Consider the following 21,722-nt stretch of genomic DNA (forward strand, 5'->3'; position numbering starts at 1 on the left):
TAGATCTATAAGATAAGAAAGTAGTAAAGGAAATCAGGCGATCGAAATTGATCGCTAGTAAAGTAAACGGGGATGATTCCAGCACTGTTCTAATCAAAATTTATTAATCACAGTACTTCTTTTTATGAAATCTGAAAAACACCGAATATTCGAATCTTAAATTCATATTCGAATATCAACTCATCGAATGAATATTCGAATGTTCGAATATTCGTTGACATCCCTATTAAAAACATATCGATATTATTTTTCTTCAATGAATATAACTAAAGATCAATTGCACTGATTTTTAATTACTAGTATTTTATATATTATTTTTAAAATTATATCGTGAAATTTTATTTTTCCTGGATGAAATCCATCTGCTCATTTTTCCGTCCTTATTTCATAACACTTTATCGCTATTTTTATGGTTTATTACTAACGATAGATCTTTCTTTATATTACTAAATCAATGCAAAAAAGTGCATTCATATTTTTGCTACAAACTGTAAAGGTATTTTCGGAGGAATATACTATATAAGAATATTTATGTAAAGTTCCGTATGGAAGGTTAGGTTAAAAGAAAAAGCATTTTGATCATAATGTCTTTTCAAAATGTAACACAATGTATTGAGAAAGAAACATTAAAACATCCTATTCGTGGAATATGGAGAAATGAAGAACAACTTGAATGTGATGGTAACGAAGACGTAATTTTCGAGAACTGTTTAAAGGAAACATTTTTAATCGCCGAGAGACTTCCAACAGAGTCAAATATTATTCCAGATCTACAAAACACAAATGTTTTAAATGTCGGAGAAGACATCGACAAAACCGATTACTTTGACAGCGAGGACGAATACTGGGAGAATCATACGTCGACAATGGGGGATGATTTTCATTTCGATGCATATGACAAGGGATACAGTTCTACATTTACAGGCACCAGGAATATGGGAAGATATAGTAAGATACTTATATTAAATTCTGGCGAAATTAACGCGATTATGAAAACAATTCTCAACATTTATATAAATTATAACTCAACATAGTTTATATAAAATTCAAAAATCAGTTTAGAACTCAATTACATCTTTCAGGATAGCGCTAACAATAAATTTTAAACGGATTAAAAAACGGCGAAAGAACGCAGTTTGTTGTTATCTATTGATAAAAGTCGTTTCCCACCGCTTACCAAGGATTTGCAATCAAAGTCTAAAGGTATAAAATGTATAAAACGGAAAAGACTGAACGGTTATCAGGCATTTACCGTACAGGCAACGGTCTAGTATCGGACTTCACTGTTTTAGTAACGAATGGGTACATGTAGAACGAATGTGCAATGCATGGGAAACTGACAATGCAATACGACTTTCAAAAGTACTTTAGTCTGACTAACGGTAGTGCGGTCGGAATTTCAAAGCACGAATGGTTTATCATGTTTCAGGAGAGTAATTATTCAGTTGTGATTCATATGTAAAAGACATCAACGTACATGTAAGAACAACGGTCAAGTGCAGGAGCAGGGGCCCATTTTACAACAGAACTTAAAACTAAGACCAAAATTTAATTTTGGTTATTAATTTCTATTTTACTTCAATTTGAAAATGATTTTCATCTCTTAAAAAAGAATTTTTCAAGATATTTTTATGCCAGCATTTCAAACAATATTATTAATTTTGGAAAATTTTCAATCAACTAAATTTTTTGTTCTCAGTCGTAGGCTAAATGGGCCCCTGAAGCGCATGAGTTCCGTACAAAACGCATACCTACCATATTTAAAAGTTAAAACAGACAAAACCCAATTTAAGTGGATACCTTAGTCTGATGTTTCCTTTACAAGTTTCCATGAAGTTTTAAACATGCTTAAAACTTTGCCAAACAAACCTTATCGTCAATGAACGTATTAACAGAATAAGTTACGGTCAAAACATTAAACGAATGCGAACGGAGACGAACGGACTTAAAAAGCTTGCTATCCGCTTGACATCCATTATTGCTTTCCGGTATAGTGCGACTCAGATCTTAGATTATTAATTTGCTTGCTAACAGGTCTTTTATATGACCTACCATTGTATATGCATATATAACTCATTCTTAATTAGTTCTCTTGTAACATTTTATTAGGTCAGGGAGTAGAACAATACCTGAACATGCCTGTCTTTCAAAAGTCTTTACGAAAGTTTGCAGTTGACAACAGTTTTGACGTACATGACGTCATTTCCGATGGGAACTGCATGTTTCGGGCTATCGCTGATCAGTTGCTAATTAATGGCTGCCTTGGGCATACAACAGAATCTCTCAGACTAACAGCAATAAAGTAAGTTTACATGTATTGTAAAAATATGAATTTTAATATTAATAATACATGATGATTGCCAAATAGCAAGTCTTTGGAAGCACATTCAATCTACAGAATATAGTTTATTAAAAGCAAAGAACCATTTACAATAATAAATATATTTTCTTTGCTGTCCTGATAAGGATGTGCAAAATTTCAAAATGTGAAATATGAAGATAACGAACAGCAATACTCAAATTCCAATTAAACAGTTCAAATTGTAAACAAAGAAAACACCGACATCTGAAAAAGAGGTTGAATCAGGTGCCATAAAGAGTGTACATCCCTTGTAGACCGGTGTGTTCTTCTTCAAAGGGATGCTTACTCTTTCTGAGTACCTGATCCCACCACTGAAAATTTCCGGTGGTCCATATTTAATGCCATACCAGCTTGTATTGTTTATAGATTTTTTGATATTAATCAGTCTTTACCTTCACTTTTATTTATCAGATCGGGTAAACGGAAAATTCGGAAGACAATTCATTGTGTGATAATAGTAGCCTAACAATTCGTATGAAATGTCAGTCAACATTCGACATAAGCTCAAGATCTAGTAAATGAGTTAAGACTGTCTATTTGGTGCAAGATCTATTATGACGTCATAATTGAATTAAACTTACTTTTTCCCGTACTTTACGGCTATAGCAGAATTATGTAGAAAATGATGCATTTTCATGGAATTCAATTTGAAATCATGTCAAAAGTAACCCCGATTTTTATATTCAATTTAATATCATTTGAAAGAAGAGGTCAAGAAGAAGATATGTAAACCCGTTTTCTGAGAGACTGTAGGCAATATCAATACATTTTCTTTTGTCTGAGATGGAGAAAACTCCCATGTTATTACCTGATTTTCTTCATTGAAAAGGGCAGTTTAAAATATGTTTTTCATTGAGTTTACCTAAGAATTATGTTCCGGTACACCTCAGTTTATTAAGCTATAGTTGTAACGGATTATTAAGGAATTCGTTTCTCAAATTTGTGAAATCTGTAGACACTTTTCATTTACTAGATCCTGACCTTAACGATATATTGTAACTGGATACAATTAAATTGTATCGACGTTAGAATTTGCGAAATGTTAACTAACGAGACTGTAGATATCCTTGTACACGTATAATACATTTATTTGTCAGAAGCCTGCCTTCTTTTAAAATCATACGTTGCATATGAATTTATCGAATGGACTGGGAGACATAAACCTTATATACAGGTGAAAAAAATGGTATATTGCTACAGAAATAAGGGAAGTTGGCGATAGAAAAGTTGACTCATTAGGTTAATCATAAAGTGTAATGTTGAAGGTAATATTTTATTCAAATCCCTAGGTATCTTAGACAAAATCCTTTCCATCAAGACAAAGGTCACCTGTCTTCCTTTTTATCAGAGGAAACATGGGAGGAATATCTAACAAGAATGTCGAGTTCTGGTGAATGGAGCGATCACATCATTTTACAGGCTGTAGCTGATGTATTCTCTCTAGAAGTTATCGTCTTCAACGTCTACCATGACGACATTTGCCGGACTGAAGTGAAAGGAAAAATGAACATAAGTGACCAAAATTGTTTAACAATATTTCTCGGTCACCTTGGAGAGTTCCATTATTTAAGTTTGCGTCCAAAACTATGGCTGAGACACTGGCCTTACAGTGAGTAATTAATACAATGTAATCCAGTATTCTAAATTATTTTAAAGTTTTCTCGCACAATTGAGCAACATACAGCAGACTGTAATTATCCTTTCAATTTTTCAGAGGTTCTGATACTAAGAATCCTAGCCTGTTCAAATGACACTGGCTCTGAAACAAAAAGGCACTTTATAACACAACAGCTGAAAAGAATGATGGACGAAAGGTTCGTATCAAAGACCACATTACATGAAATTGCCAAATTTGCTCTGCACAAGATCGCTGTGAACGAGGGTGAAGGCTTGGGAGAGAAATGTACCAATGACAGGGAATGGACACATGTTTTCAGACCGTACAGCCAATTGGATTGTCAGTCCGGAGTGACTGAAGGTAACTCAGTTTTATGCTTATAGAAATATAGAATATTTTATTGCTGGCAATGTAGAGCATATTTCAAGGATAACTTTGTCAGTACCCTTCAATTTATTTGTCGTACACAGCCAACATATTGAATCATAAAAATCCAAGTATTCGATACCACTATTATGAAAAAAATTACATTCTACATGTAGTAACATGAATTTTTTCTCAACTTTAAAATAAAATTTGCTCTTTTTAGAATCGTGTCAACACCTAACAGAGGATGGGATGCAGATAGATTCGCTGACAGGAATGCCATTAATACATTTATCCTTCATAATGAAAAGTCTCCTGGCTCAAACACTCAAAAAAGTTTACTTTGTTCCGCAGGGTCATCTATTTTATACAGAAGAAAATCGAGAAATTCTGTACTACCATTTTATAGGTCCTTTTTGTGACCCATGTTTTTTTACGTTAAAAGACATAACCCGTTCGCAGAAAATGGACAAATTCTACACTGAACGCCATTTGAAGAGGCCAAAAATTGTTATCATTAGAAAGGACAAAAGTTTATTATATGCTGTTTCCTCTGAAAAAGAAAATTCGCCATCACATTTATACGTTGATACTTCAGCTTCTCACCCTGGTTATTGTAGGATTAAACTTCCAAAGATTCAGACATCTTGCAGAGATGAAAATATTTTGCAAATTGACTCAAATGTTTATCTAAAAGCGTACGACATTCCTGAAAGAATTAAATCTGTTCCGCATTTTCATGAATATGAAGTGCAGTGTATTGGTTTTCAATGTCCATTCCCTTCATTGACATCTCAATGGAGGAAGAAGAAAAGAAACTATGATTACCCCTCGGCCGTCCTCATTGGCCGCGCAAGAGGAAAAAAGGTTACGTTAATTCCAAAAGCGCACACAACAAGCGAAAATTCAGCGATTGAATGGAAATTCGACTTTTCCTTGGCAGAGTTCACAATGATTTCAAATCTAACAAAGACACAACAATATGGATATTTTGTGTTTAAAGTGTTGCTCGAAAACATGACATCCCACCTTAACAAGACCCTGAAGCGAAAGCATTTAAAAGCTGTATATTTGAATGCAGCTGAGGAAATGCCTTCTAGTGCTTGGGACACCTGCTTCAGTGGTTGTGTACTGTATGTCATCAGCAAATTGTTGGCCTGTTTAAAAATCGGTTTTCTGCCGCACTACTTCATACCAAGCAATAACCTTATTGATTGTTTTTCGGAAGCTGACATCAATGCTCTCTCTGTGTGCGTTGAGTCTATTCGTTTGTTTCCAGTAAATATCATCCAGTTTGTTGCCGAAACACATGGATTTATGTATGGAAAAAACTTAATAAATTTGATTCTGTCAGACGTATCGTCTTTTGTGCAAACAAAGGATTTAAGAGCTACTGTGGAAAAAACATTGATTCCAACATCCATTCGCACAACAAAGGTTCTCTCAAGAATGGGATTTTATGACGCAGTATCTCTGCTGCTTGAAAATATGTATGAACAGCTGCTTTTGCTACCAGATTCAGAAAGAAATACTCTGAACTTTCAAGATTTCATTCAGGATGTAATTGACAAAATTGACCAACGGTCATCTCGAATCATTCTTGCAAAATATTTTGACAGAGACTATGGACTACATCTGTCAGCAAATTATACGCAAGATAATGCTTCCAAACTGAAAAACCTTTTACCATGGGAGGTAGATGATAAAATCGGTTGGTTAACTGTACCAGATGCCCCAGCTTCAGATTTAACTTCAATAGCAAAGTTTTTGTACGGGTATAGTCTAGCAGAATTAGACAAAAGGAACGCAACACTAAGTTTATCTACAATAGAAACAGCCATACGCTGTTTAAAACATGTAATCGAACAAAATTCTTTAGAGATGAGCACCATTGAAGATCAGATTTTGAAAGAAGATGTGGTTTCACAAACCCGTGAACTGAAGCAAAACCTAAACCAGTGCTACTTGCATTTGTACCGTGCATCATGTTTAGAAATGTACATATATCCTTTAATCAATCATATGGATGACATAGAAAGACAATGCGAGGAATTCCCAAACATGACTGGCATAGTCGGCGAAATGTTTCGCCATTTGAGAATGCCCGACAAGCAGAGGGAATATCAGTTAAAATTCAGTTCGTATCTTTCAGAAACAGGAGGTCCTAAGTTTATAATCTTATTATGAATTATGCTTCAAACAAATAACTCTCCTTGTATTTTAGTAGATTTTTTTAAATATAATTTTTTCCCTTTTGAGTCTAGTTTACTTGAGGATATCCATGTTGAAACAAGGATATTACCAGTCTCGTTTAAAGTCCACATTTCGAAAATTCTTAGTCGACATAATGACCTTGTCAGCAAATGCAATCTATCATTAAGTTGAATGTTGATTGGCGTTTTTAATACAAATATTGTTAGGCTATTTTACCGTTCATCCGTGAACGGTCGACTGTTGTTTTCTTCACATTTCATTTACATAAAATGTTATATAAATACGAGATATTTTGAACCCTTACGTGGATAAATTCAAACTTGAAACGCAACTTTTAGTGTTGATAGTTTACTGATTATTTCATGTTTAATGTGACATTGCTACCGTACACTTCAAGATGAAATTTTACAGCGACATTTTGTATTTTTTTTATGTGTATCATATTAAGATTCCGAATCCAAGTATTTTGAACACGTAATCAAAGGCGTGCACATGATTGAAATAGATAATGTGATGTGTAGCAACTAATTGTTTAAATATTCTAAGAAATTGAAGCACTATAGTACGGATTTTGCATGGGAATGTCCCGAGAAGTCTTCAGATGATGAAAACCTTGTTGAAGGTCACATGTTCCATTAACATGCTTACAATTTATTAACAAATACGTTGTTGATTGATTGATTCTTTACTGTTTAACGTCTCCTTTATTTTACTCACATAGGCGTAGGGAAGCAAATTGAAAAGGGGAGGGGGGGGTAATTGAAAGAGAAAAAAATTCAGACCTGATAAAAAAGACAACCAAAAAGAAAAGGAAAATTGAAAATACTCCAAACCGAAAACCTATCCTATTTCGGGGGGGGGGGGGGATCGAAATTCTTTCAGTGCCAATTCTTTGTTAAAAAAAAAAAAAAAAGAGGGGGCTAAGTCCCCTAGCTCCCCCCCCCCCCCCCGGTTCTGATCGACGCTTTGCCTCATATGAGACCTCATCATATACCGAAAAAGGATTTTAAATGTAGATCGTTACTAGCATTCATGGTCATTGAGCATTGAGATATTTTTTTTCTTGCCGATAGCTGCCATGGGAGACGTGACAATTTTTACTCCACGAAAAATCATGCTTTTTCTTGGGAGAAGAAATCTTCATATCTCCCTTACTATCTTGCAACAAATATATATTATTGATTTACAAGGAGTTGAATCGGTAGTTGGGAAAGTGTTGATTTGTTATGGGTATGGAGTAATTTAATGGCGGACATAAATTCATGGACCACCTCATATCTTAAAATAGCGAAAATTAAACCCCTACGAAAATAAATGGTTTCATAGTTATAAGAAAAATAATACGCGAAAAAAATTGAGAACAGGCAATCTAGCGGTATTTCGCGAAAATGAAGTTCTCGGGAACAAAAACTGATTAACATGAAATATGGAGAAAACGAACAGTAATCAGGCTCACATGTCCATTGAAATAACATAAATCGGGAAGAGTAAACAGAGAACTCTAAAAAAGACATCAGAGGTGAGATCAGGTGCCATGGAAGAGTGAGTATCCCCTGTCGACCGTCACTCCCGCCACGATTCATGATCAGTGTTTAAATAATGACCGAACATTAGCATGAAAAACGTTAGTCGGTATTTGACTTAGTGGTAGATTGTTTTTGCTGACAAGGTCATTGTATCGACCGTAGAACTTGCGAATTGATGACTTTAAACGAGACCGTCAACATCCTCGATTCATCAAGGTGAAAGGGGATAGTTTCGTACTAAAGACCCGGTCAAATTTCTTAAAAAAACTGAGATATCCCCTGTTTGATGTGATATTTTATGTAGAAAAATGATTATAATAATTATGGGACACATTTGCAGTGTAGCAGAGTGCTTGCTAAAAAAAAATGGCGTGCAACGTGCAGGTGTCACTATGATGCTTATCATATACAGAGTTGTAAATGCGAAACTAAGACACGTGGTCAGTTGCAGAGGAAATTCAGCTGAAAAGCAGTAGGCCTTTGAAGAAGATGTGTATCTCAGAGGGAAGGTGAATGGCCCCATATCAATTTGTGAATTTTCATTAGGGCATGCATTGATTTACAGACTACTGAGTGTTTTATCCTGCTCGCTCGGGCCGGGGGGTGGGTTGTATGGGTGCGACTGAGGCCCAAATCTTGAAAAAACAAGCAGAAATTTGGGGAATCCCCAGGTGCATTTTTGGTACATGTGAACTCTAATAGGCAGTTTACATGTAATTTGTTGACATAATTTGTGAGCCATGGGCATATGAAGTGTAATTAATTAGCCCCTGGAAAACTGTCCCCATGTACATGTTTTTATAGATCGCATGTATATGTGTACCCCCTCGGCACATGTTTGGCATTTAAAAAACTATCCTCTGCCACCCAAATTGTTTGTGATTACTTGCCTTGTTTTAAAAATTGTACGTGGAGCATGCTCTTGCGTATTCTATCACCAAGGAAATAAAAAAAAAACCAGTATGCAGGTGATGTTTTAAAATACAGTCAAAATATATGGTTGAATTAAAAAAAAATGACCAAACGCATATTTATCAACCCACACTAAAAAACAGGCAATGAAAAAAGATTTCTATGTCTCAGCATATGTCTTTAGATAGTGTCTAAATACCTGCCAAATATCTCATTGACATCTCTATTAACAAAAAAGTTATGCCTAAAAATGATGCTAAAATTGTCAGGAGTGCAACACCTTTTTGTGACATTTTGAAATTTCAATATTTTTTTGAGATCTGTGAAATAAATAATAATAATGCCTTATGTTGAAAATGATTTTCCTGATAATATTCAAAGTATTGAGCTTTAAATGTGGACTGTCGTAGCTTTTGTTTAATCAAGTTGTGGTCATGGCTGATGTTTAAAAAATGTTATACCATGTCAGGAGTGCAACAGAAAAAATGTAGTGTTGCCAAAAACACATCAATTGTAAAATTCTGAAAGAAAATTAAGACAAAAAAGAATTTTCGAAGTGTAAAACAATAGCTGATATACTTTTTAAAACTTAAAAATGATATATAAATCACAAGCAGCATTAATGAGAGTCAAGTAGATGTGCATACCCAATAATGTCAGTAGTGCAACATTTGATGTTTTACTCCCAAGCATGAAAAAACTATATTGTATTATCATTATATGATTTTTCTGTTTTTTATTTTGGAAAATAAAGACACAAAGAACATTTTTACTAAATAGATTTATCAATTACAGGATCTGTCTGTGCTTCAGATCTATATTTCTATGGTCAGGAGTGCAACACATTTTTTTTAAAGATTCAAGTTGTATGACGAAAACACTTCTATTCATGCTTAGAAGTATTCATTAATTAATAATGATCTTTTTGTATAATTTAATACTAAATTATTGACAGTTTTATCATTAAAATCCTTCCTTTTTCAATTTTATCAATTCAGATGTGATTTTATCTTTTTTGTGATTTTTTTAAATGAAAGTTAGAAATAAACACTAAAAAATTGTCACAAAATTCAAGTAATTCCTCCTCAACTTCACTGAAACAACAGTTCTTAAGTAATTTTCACTTCACAATTCTACTTTAAAGGCCCCAGTACTTTTGGTCAGGAGTGCAACAAATATGTTAGAATTATAAATCATCCAATAACAATAAAGATAAAGAAAAAATGATGAGTAGAATTTTTCTGGTGGGTTACTGTGTTTGTCCTCTAAAGGAAAATATGCTATAAAATATATTTTATCTTCTAAATATACATTTAAGCTAGTTTTTTTTGGCATAAATAGGGTATAATTCCAGATAAAATGCGATTTTTAAATACTTTCTTCTGTTGTAATTATGAAGTATTGGACTATAAATATTGCACAGTTTCATTACCACTTGATGTTGCCAGCATTTTATGAATTTTTGTGTTCTATGGTTTTAATGTTAAACTTTACTGCAGTCAGGAGTGCAACAAAACTGCTTTATAATTACCAATGCTTTTTAACTATCTTTACTAAAATGTGAGTTGAAAAAAATGCTTGATACTATTTGATGTTCAAAACACTATGTCTATCAACAAATTACAGAAATTTTACAGTCAATTCAGGGAATAGTTTTCATCATTTCACATATATTTTAGATACAATTTATATATAATACACTTTGCAAATAATCATGTTTTAAGGTCTTCAAAATATGGAAAACCTGCCGTAAACGATGAAAAATATCAACACGCCAAATTGATTTACAAAGTAAGAAAGGGTTATTGTGTGTTATAATTTTTAAAACAATGTTAAATAAAATACATATCAGATGTCAAGAGTGCAACACAATAATGTAAAATAGGGTCACTTCAAAATCTAGAATTTTTCGTAAGAGAACTCGTATTGACTTGACTTGAAGAATTGACTTGAACGGACAAAAAGTGAATTTTGGGAAATTTTATTGCTTCCTTTTTTTTTCATATTAAAACTTTTCAAACCAGAATTGAAAAAGTAATGTAAAATTACAATCAAAAGCCAATTTTTTTGTCACATGTACAAGAGAAGATACTCAATCAAGGTCTAGATTTAATCATTTATACCCCTTTTACCATTTTGAAGCATAAAAAACTATAATTTCTTGTGATTATGTATTTTAGAAAGTCTTTTAAGGTGTAATGATATTTTCTTTTTTCGAAAGAAATTTTACGAATAAAAATTCTGCAACTTTTTAATCCATTTGTCTATTCTATTGTCACTTCAGGATTTTAAACCAGAATGCATGTGCAATAGGATGGTATATGTGAAAAATGTTTTATAAGTAGTTGAATTTTGCCAAAAAAATTCAGTTTGGTGGTCTTTTTTTTTTAAATTCACCCATATGCTTTTCTAAATTTCTAAATACCAAATATTTGCTCCAATAAAGATTTTCTCATCGGAAAAATTGATAATATATTTTTAGAAGATTATATCATGTTATTCATTACAAAATCTTCCCTGTTGTCAAAATATTATTGTGTCGAAAATGTCAATATCACTTTTACTTAATCTGTTTAGTTGAGTTAAAGGTTATTTACTTAGCCTTAAATTTCCAGTGACCCGTGTGGAGCAGTGCTCTAGGGCGTTCTCTCTAGAGTCTCGAGAGTAAGGAGTTGATCCTTACATCACGGCTTCGAATCCCACTGCGGGACGTGGAAACCGGTCCTTCGGATGAGACCGTTTAAACCGAGGGCACGTGTCGCAGTTGGTGCTGGCACGAGAATAATCCCTCACGGTTTAAAGACCATTAGTGCTGAGCACAGGTCAAAATTTGCAACTCTCCACCGGCAAGTGGCGGCGATTCAATGTATAGGGTTGCAAATAACCACTTGCCCACTTGCAGATGCCAGTAATTTTGTCTATGGACGACTAACTCTTCAGGATTTAATCGCCCACATAGCGAGTAAGAATTTCTTCGCAAATTTTCGAGAACCTTACCATGCTTCGATTCTACAATTAAGGGTGCTCTCTACAACGTCACAACATGGTATACTTCCGTTGAAACGCCATTTTGGTCAGAAATGAACTGATTCTGTCCTAAACAAATTCACTGAACACCGATAAATCACCGGGTATAACACAACTTGCGATTTGTATCATAGCTCTATTGTGAATGGAATCTATCCACTCGAGGCGAAGAGAGTGGCCAATGTAGCCTTTCATTAAACAGGAATAGTTTGTATATATATTCAATTTCGACTTATTTATTCACAAACAATATAATTTGTTAAAATAAAATATGATTATAAGTAATAAAAAGTTAAACCAAAGACTTGTCACCATGATAATTTATCATTGCGTGTCAAACCCACTCATATGTTTCCATTAAGTCCTAAATTGATGATTCTCTCCAAAAGCATATGCTTTCCAGCGAAATATATCCAAAAGTGCAAATTTAAACAGATAAAGCATATGTTTTGAATCGAAAACGTGCAGATTTGAAACAAAGTAGGAATATCGTTATACGAATTTCTTTAACCCGCTTTTGACTATTTACCTGTTATGTCATCCTAGCACAGGATAATACATGTACATACGAGTTGGATGAAAACGGTAAGTAAATCTACCTTTCTCAATGCTATGAATTCACTTTACATGTCTTTGACTAGAAACGTGTGGGTTTTCGCTTAAATTCATTTAAAAACAATACAATACGAACTTATATCGATGTCCTAGTTTGGCATGTACTTATTAATTCCTTTTTTCAATACCTGTGCGAGTTTTAGAAGAATTAGATTAAATATATAAAAACCAGTCCCAAGATATTTGAGCCCACTCTTTAAACGGATCTTTGACACCTAAATTTTTGTGATGGTTAACATTTTCGTCAATTTCATTCAATTTCTTTTTTCATCATTTTAACCCTTTGATATTATATTTATTTTCAAATTTTGGAGGAAATCCATCCAGTTCTTCTCATGAAAATGCTGTTTTAGTTTTATTTTTGTCTATTATTGTAAATTCAAATAAAATTTTTTTAGATTTCATTTATAACTTTATTGGTTTTCATTTCAAGATTTTATAACATTAAACTTTGAATAGAAAATTAAAGCATAAGGCTTCTAAAAATAAAGAATTAAGGGGTTTCTACAAAATAAATAAAATATTTTGAATATTTCCAAAAAATAAAGTAAAATACTTTGGAACTTTTTTTTATTGGATATTGAGTCTATTATTAGAAACAAATGCATGAAACAAAGATCATTTATACTTCATAGGTGTAGAGATCCTCCTTAAGGCCAGACGACACATTCCTCAATAATATATAATTTTTTTTTTCAAGAATTTGTCATGAAGTATCGCTACTTTAACAAATTTTCTCACAAAAAATTAAGGTACATTACCAGGCATTTGTGCAAGATACCAGAGGATATCATTTATTATATAATCCTATTGAAAATCACTAGCATTCCCAGTATCGCATTTGTTTGGTGTCTTTATCAACTTCGACATTTTAAAAACAGTTTAAAAGCCACAAAACAATAATAATTATCATGAATTTGTTGTTTATTACAAAGAGATGTAAAACAGATATTCAAGCAACGTGTTATCAGACCTTAATGACCCTCTATACACTCCTGGAAAATGTTTTTTGGACTTAGAAAACTAAATAGCAGAAAGGAGGGAATTTTGAAACTAACTATTTCATTTTTAATTTAAGGAGAGTACCTTTTTTAACAAAGAAAAATTGTCAAAGCCAATGAAGTAATGACAAAGAAAAATATTTTTTGCTTACTCAAATGGATAAAATACATGCAAATAAAGTTTTCAAATCTTGGTCTAACATATCTATTATCAACGCATAGAAAGCCTTTCTGAACAAAAAGTGCGCTCTTATGTTTCGGATTCATTTTAAAATATGTCATACAGTGCAGATTACAATTTATTCTAATTTATGTCAAATCCTGGTCTGGGTCAGTCTAACTACACGAAAGTACCCTGAAATTAGAGTGCAGTGTAGAGAGGGTCCTTAAATTATTTTCATTTCACTGTTTATTATCTACAAAATGTTCCTTAATGTTATAAAGTTCTTGAGGTCTCGAAATATGTTACTTTCAACCCTGATATGAGTGAAAAATGCTCAACAAACAAACAAATAAGCAAATGTTGTTTTCCAGACTTTTTTCTCTTTTAAAAGGTTTTTCAGGGACAATGTTTAGGTGATTTAAATAAAACGCATCCGAATACTATTATTCGGGCGGGGGACGTTTATTATGAAAATATTTAAGCATTGAATTATTATTCATTGAAAGATGTAGTTTTGTAACTGTAACAGTGTATGCAAATAATTAAGTAACGCGAGGTATTCAACATGTCGGCACAGGAAAGTTCTGCTATAGGACCGCTGACATCCAAAAATAAGAATTCAATGTTCATAATTACATTTTCTAATATTCTCACTTCATTAATTGTTAATTTCGCCAATCTTTATTGTGAATTTAGCGCCTTTCAGAACTAATGTGCTAAACAGGCGTAAGAGCCGTTGTGACATGGAAAGTTAAATAACGCAAATGGATATGTGAGGTAAAAATGACAAATGAACACAACAACTTCGTTTAACGTCAGCATTTCGTAAATTCTAGGTTTGATATAATGACCTTCTTAACAAATATGACCTTACATTCGGTCGTATTTTGGCTGACTTAAAACTTTTAGGAAAACTTTCCGTATCTATTATTTATCTCATCCTTTACTTATCAGTAGAAATAAAACACAAATGTACTGTTTATGAATTTTATTTATAAACTCAAACATACACACAATATCTTCAAAAGATTTTGATTTTAGATGTCACTTGAAACGGGCAGTTTGTTTTTGTTTAAGAAAATAATTTTATAAACACATGAAGAAGACAAACGATTTCGCAACTTGGTGATGATATTTCCTGCCATAAAGAAAATGCGTTCTGATGGTACTAAACTAGCTGGAACGGCGAAGAATCGTAGAGTGAGAATGGATGGACTGGGATATTTTAACGAATTTGTCCTCCACCATTGCAACGGATCTGTCTACTCGTTCCTTAAGATATAGATCAATTTCTGATTCATTTGCACACTGATATTCATCATCAATTTAAAAATCCAAATTACGTTTCACTTCCGGTTCTTTAGGAGCACGCGGCTCTTTATTTACTGACGGTTTAAGTGGCAAGTCGTCAAGCAAGCTGTCAACAGCTTGATGGACAAGATTGCCCGCCAAGAATAACAAATGCTTGTGTCTTGGATCCAATAAAGATATAGTGTTCTGAGAGGGAATATCATAATTTGGCATAGTAATAGACATGAAGTTTCAAAATCCTCTCCTTCGACAATTCTCAGTGGCATTTAGTCGTCAATCACCATTTCTACAATGGTTCTTGTTACGTTTTCCTTTTCAGCCCCAATATATATTGCGATCGAGGAGAATTAACACACCCTGAAATCGCTGGTTGTTTTTGTGGAGTGTCCTGTAAATCGCTGGTTTCCGAATTATGTTTTAATCTAAAGTGATTTAATATATTTTGTAGTCCCACCCGTATACGATAACTCTGATTCACATAATTTACATTTTACAGATTTCGAATTAGTTGTTCGAAGCTTTAGATGTCTACGGCGGCCTCTTGTAAAATTATGTTCCTCTGACTGACACAGGTCTAAATGAGGTAATTATAACTCAGGTCTTCAAAATATGTATACCCCCTGTCAATCAAAGCTATCAATTATAAAAACTGTGAAAAGTAATAAAAAACAAATCGATCCTATTTGTGCCGCACTAGATCAAGTCTAACGGTAAATGAAATAAAAGAAATGTGTCAGTTTACATTATACATATAAATGATATAACATTTATTTTCTACCTATTTACTATGTAAAATGTATTTTTATCCAAGTAACCGAGTTGCAGTTTTACTAACCGACACTCGCATCGTTCGACGGTTAACCAGTGAACCTGGTACTCGATGACAACACTAATTTTTGTCACTATAATTATATTCGACAAAGAAAATAAAAGAAATTAAACTATTAAGTCACTTCTGTACGAATCGCTGGAAGGAAAGGTATGAAGACATCATTGCAAGTAAAACAACTGTCTTTCGCTCATTGTAAATTTCTTTGTATTACTTATGTCACCGTTTGGTTATTATCATGAACCTTTGCTTACGCATCATACTTGTGTACATCTATCTTTCATGACAGTTTAGTATCTATTATATTTCAATTTTGATGCTCCTTTGTAGACTTCACCTACGAAGGAAATAGAGTAGATGAAATCATATTGCATTTAAATATCATATTCAAAGGATTAGCAAACTTAGCTGCAATATTTACCTACCTGCTCCTAAGAAACTATCAAAACGCTTTTCGTATTCCTTCTGTTTACCAGGAAAAAGTAAGTACTGGTACATAATACTGACGATTCCACTCATATCTGGCAATTCTTGACACAATTCTTCTATTGCAGGCATATACATTTCCAGTGGCAGGAATGTCCGGTGCATTTTGGAAATCCTCATGGTATGGATGTAGCAAAACATCAATTTTTCTTTCAGTCTTTTCATCATTTCGGACTTCTGAGACTGAATATCTTTTATTAAAGCTTCGTCATCTATTTCGACATCAATCATAGGTCCCTCTTGAATAGCTCTTTCGAAACATCGAATTGCTTCCGAGATACCTAGCGTAGCTAGGTCGCTGTTAAATCTCTTTACTTCAGTTTTACTATATTCGTAAAAAAAATCTCCAATTAATTCGAAATTCGACGTTTTTTCTATTGGTATATGCAGCCTGGCAATCTCGTAGTTTACCCCCCATGGTAAGATATCCTCCACGAAAAGAGGACCTGTTGACATGACAGAATCCAGTATGTCTACACCATATTCGTTTTGAAACCTTTTTGCCAAAATAATCTGAGAGGCTTCCTGGTGAATTTCTTTGAGAGCACGACAGAAAAATTCTGTGAAATTACAATTCAAATCGCTAGGCTTTGTACATGTAAAACAAAGACGTGACTCATAAGTGTCGTGGAGAAGAAAATAAGCTGCTTTATAATAGCCTTGTCTTGTTAAAAATTTTACTGTTCTAATTGTTCCAGGAACGAAAACATCGTAATAAGTTGATAATATTTCTCTACTTGATGCAAATCTTCTACAGTCCTGTAAAACCAATCTTGACAGGCTTGCTCCGTATGTGTATCCATAATTTTCAGTAAGAAATTGTATAGTCTGCACTGGAAACAACCGTATAGCTTCGATTTGAATAAATATGGAATCAAGATCTTCCTCCTTATAGTTCTCAAATAAATTGAACGATGGTATAAAATAATGTGGAAGATGCCTTTTTCTTATGCAAGCTAATAAAAATGCACTAGCATAAAGAACGCACCCACTTAAGTTTGTTTCCCATTTTTCAACAGGAATCTGCTCGCAGCAGTTCAAAAATACTGCCTTAGTGTGTTTCATTTTTAATTTGCATCCAAAATGACATGTACTGTAATTGATAAGCATTTGTAGTAGGAAAAATCCGCGACGTTGCTTGTTTGTAACAGCTCTTGTAAAGATTATTACTTCAGAGTTTGTGAAGTTAAATTTCCACTCTATATCTGGATTACAACTCTTTGGGTGATGTTTTGGAATTAAGGTACAGCCTGCATTGTGAATAGCAGAAACTACATCGTGTGGTGGCCATTTGAATTTCCTTTGTCTATTTCGCCACTCATCTGCAGCTAGTGGAAACTCAGCACTACTGAATCCCATAAAACATCTTTCTGACCTCTCCGGTAAAGACATATTCTCAGGGACATCTAATCTTTTTAAGAAAACATCATTCTCACATCTATGCAAACTTTTCTCTGGGAATAAATGCGACATAGATAGAACTTTTAATCGTAGAAAACCTGGATGTGTATTCTTTGTATCAATTAAAATTGCCGGTGTAAGCGGTCTTAAAGCAACTACAGTGGCATCTTTCTTAACAAGATTTCGTGACGTGTATCCTCGAATAATATCTTTTAAGAATGCATAGGTTCCCGTAGCAAATGATCCTAAATACTGAAACACCACCCCATCCTTTTGTACTGGTGGAAGTGCATGGGAATTAACAAGAGCCATCATAGGAGGAATCAAATGCTTTATGAGATAGGCTAAATGTTGAAGTGGAAGTCCTGTTCGTGTATCAACGTAAAATGGATCCTCGACGAGACGATTCAGCGATTCTAAGAAATTAAAGATTTTATTGATTTAAATTAATAAGTAATTGTATTCTTTACATGCCATCCGTAACCTAAATGCTCCTTAAAAAAGGAAACGATGTTGTCTTTTTAAACTTATAAAATACATTCTTTTTCAATAATATATATATATATATATATATATATATATATATATATATATATATATATATATATATATATATATATATATATATATATATATATATATATATATATATATATATATATATCATACCTTCATCTTCTTCCATTTCTAGGTCTTTCAAACCATAAACGGGACATACTGTGTATCCGAACTTTTCTGAGTAATTCCAGTCAGTTTGTATTTCTGTTTTGAAGTCACAATTTGATGTTATTTTGAGTAAGTCTTCTACGCCGTTTTTCTCATCACTTTGAATTTTTAGACTCTCAAATTGTCTGATGAGTAATTGATGTCTTAATATTAGTGCTTCTACAATGATAAGTTTAGATAAAACATTTAGATTTCAGAACAATTCAAAATACGGATCCGAAATACATAAGAGACAACCCAGGTATAAAAATTCTCCAGATCAAAGAAAACACTTTTTAAAAACGACATTGTTTTGAAACATATTCTTTAATATTTACATATTATTTGCCTTCAATCTTACGCAAAACTATATGGCATTGAAATTTTTAACTTATTTGACGCTTATCTGAATACAATATCTTAACTGTATTGCCATTCTTTCTCCCAATTCTTGGGTCTTAAACTAAGGTAGTGAAATTCTCCAAAGTGACCAAGATAAACGGTTATGGTGTCAACTGATTGTTTTCTTGATAAAACCTCTGTTCGTCTAATGTCGTCCTCATAAACATTAAAAACCACAACTCGTAGACCTAAGGCGTCAACAGCAGCCTTAAATATGACGTGATCGCACCATTCTGTACTTTGTTCCATTCTCGACAAGTATTGTTCCCAGTTTTCGGTGAAAAGGAACGACTCAGTGTGTGAACCATCTTCTTGATACGGATTTTCCCGAAGAAAACTGTTTACATTTATAAAGAAAAACAAACTATTAAAAATCATTTGAAAATTCGTACCTTTAAAAAATTGCTTGTAATCTGTATTGATTATTTTTTCACGTAATAATACGAGGGTTATCCCGAAAAAAAAAAAACCGCAGACTTTTTCATTTTTTTTTCACAAAGTTGGGAAATGATATTTTCATTATTTTGACCAAATTCTATGAGGCTGTAATGTCCTAGGCATTTAGTTTTTCTGGGACAACCCTCGTATAATAAATCCTATAATAGACAAATTTCTTTATGGATTGTTTTAATACAATGTGTAGATTAAAAAGGAGAAGCTATGTATAACGCACTTGATAGTGTTTTTCCGTAGTGACTCAGGAGAGTTACCAAAGATTCCGTTAACAGAAAGCTGATCATTGATGGCCCTGAAAAGACAGTTTCCATCTGCCATAACATTATGGACTGTAAATCCATTGTCTTTTGCAAATTTCTGCAAGGATGTCACAAACACTGGCATGTTATTGTACTGTGATACGCCTTGACCTGTTTAAAGAGACATTTAGAATTATTACATTTTTCTAAGAAATTTTTCCTCCCTAAAGTCTGTATAGATTGATCATTTTATTAAAAGCGCATGTCTTTAGATTGTTTAGACTTTGAGGATGATCTTAACTTTTGCTAGATTGACTAGTCTATTAAGACTAGTTACATTGCTTTGTTTTTAAAAGGGATGTCAATGAATATTCGAGTACTCGACTATTGTTTGATCATTTCGACTAAAATTTTTTACTCGGTTATTCGTTAAAAATTTGCTACTTAATAGTAATCTTAAATTCAAGGTAAAAATATTGGATCTGCTCAGTTTATTTAATTACGTATCAGTTTTCAGTACTCTCCTGGATAAAACTCAGGGAATGGCTTATTATTAACTGGTCTTTGTTAACTATTCAAAGGAATTACTTTAAAAGATGTTAGATCCTAACTGTAAAGTTCCAATCTGGTTCCGTAAGATCTCGTATAATGCAACTATCAATTAATAAAGAATAATTAAACAGCTGTTACATATTTGTAAATACATGTAAATTGGGGGGCATGAGCAAAATTAAAATTTATCCCAAGCTCTCTGTTTTTATAAGTCAGAGTTAACTCTTTTATTTGTTTAACAACAGTGGGTCATTGACAAGACACATTCAAATGGCTTCGGATAAGAAATCAAAAACGGGTACATGTACTAGCAGCATGAAAAGAAAGGATAAATGCGAGCGTTTGATATTCTGTATATAGATAAATGTGCAGTAAATATTTTCGGAAATCGAAAACATTGGATACATATATTTATTGCTACGTAAATCTTAACGATTCAATAATTCGTTGTATAATGGTGATAGCGTAGATTAGATATTGTACAATCTAGCAGTCTGTTAAAGACAACTAGGAAAATTGACATGAAAAATTAATTTAAATTTCAACGAGTATTCGACTGTCGTTCGACTAAAGCCTCCGACTAATCGACTAAGCTGTCCGAGTAAAATTGACATAACTAGTTTTAATTATTTGAATATACACTACTTACTTTCTCGGAAGTTTTTTCTCTACCATACCCCTATTTGAAACACCTTGTGACCCCTTCCTAGCCCCAGTGGTATTAATTATTTTGAACAAGTTTGAGTGTAAACTCTACGCATATATGTTCCTCGTGATATGTTTAATCAAAGTTATGTTTTATTAAATTGTACATGTGAAGTTTGCCTGAAATGTGTCCAGCTATTCTTTAAAAGTTGAAAATATGAAGAGTCCCGGAGAGATTTAGATGGCAGATACTTTGAACACTTAAGCTTAACTTAGTTTTCCGCTTTGGTGTTTTTGAAAACCCATTTAAGTCATATTGCAGGTAACGATCAAGTCTTTTCAAATGTGAGAAGTATTGCAAGACTACACATATTAATTTGTGAAAGATAGCGTGCAGCGATAGAAGATATGACAGCTTTCACTATTTATAATAATTATAAACTGCATCATTTAAAATAATCTTACTGTATCGTCCATTTTCTGCAGATGTTGAGGATGGAGAATGAATCATTCCATGGAAAGTAAACATCGAACTGTCCTCAAAGTTGTTTCTGTATGTTTCAAAGTATTCGTCTTCACTGTCAAAATAATCAGTAGCATCAGTTTCAAAATCATGTATATTGGATTCCGTGTTTGAGAAAGCCTGTTTACATGGGTTTTTAGAGTGAGAAACTGATGCCTTTTTGTCTTCTTTCTTTTTTGTATCATTATTGTCTGTTCTCTTTTCTATTTCTTTTTTGTCTTTATTTTTATCGTTTTCGAAATCAAATTCATTTGAGTGAGTCTCAATGAATGATGACTGACTGATTTCACTTCTGGAAGTCAAATTGGTTTCAATTGGATTTCCAGAGCAAATGAAGCCCGATTGTATGTTCACATTTTTTGGATTGAC

The 21,722-nt window shown here is 33.1% G+C and overlaps 2 protein-coding genes across 2 annotated transcripts; one reads left to right on the forward strand and one right to left on the reverse strand.

Moving 5' to 3' along the window:
• The first annotated feature begins 584 nt into the window (after positions 1 to 584).
• Positions 585 to 6,533, forward strand: LOC133204616 (uncharacterized). Its single transcript, XM_061340369.1, has 5 exons — positions 585 to 948; positions 2,110 to 2,302; positions 3,652 to 3,971; positions 4,077 to 4,340; positions 4,570 to 6,533. Exons 1-5 carry the CDS (start codon positions 585 to 587, stop codon positions 6,531 to 6,533), a joined length of 3,105 nt encoding a protein of 1,034 aa, XP_061196353.1.
• Positions 6,534 to 16,285: 9,752 nt separating this feature from the next.
• On the reverse strand, positions 16,286 to 21,492 carry LOC133171671 (uncharacterized). Its single transcript, XM_061306457.1, has 5 exons — positions 21,296 to 21,492; positions 19,612 to 19,804; positions 18,962 to 19,275; positions 18,501 to 18,716; positions 16,286 to 18,247 (listed from the first exon to the last, which is right to left on the reverse strand). Exons 1-5 carry the CDS (start codon positions 21,357 to 21,359, stop codon positions 16,362 to 16,364), a joined length of 2,673 nt encoding a protein of 890 aa, XP_061162441.1. The 5' UTR covers positions 21,360 to 21,492; the 3' UTR covers positions 16,286 to 16,361.
• Positions 21,493 to 21,722: the final 230 nt, after the last annotated feature.

The sequence above is a fragment of the Saccostrea echinata genome, unplaced genomic scaffold, assembly GCF_033153115.1.
Source record: "Saccostrea echinata isolate AGI-Se365-2 ecotype Australia unplaced genomic scaffold, CSIRO_AGI_Sech_v1 ptg000054l, whole genome shotgun sequence".
Lineage (NCBI taxonomy): Eukaryota > Metazoa > Mollusca > Bivalvia > Ostreida > Ostreidae > Saccostrea > Saccostrea echinata.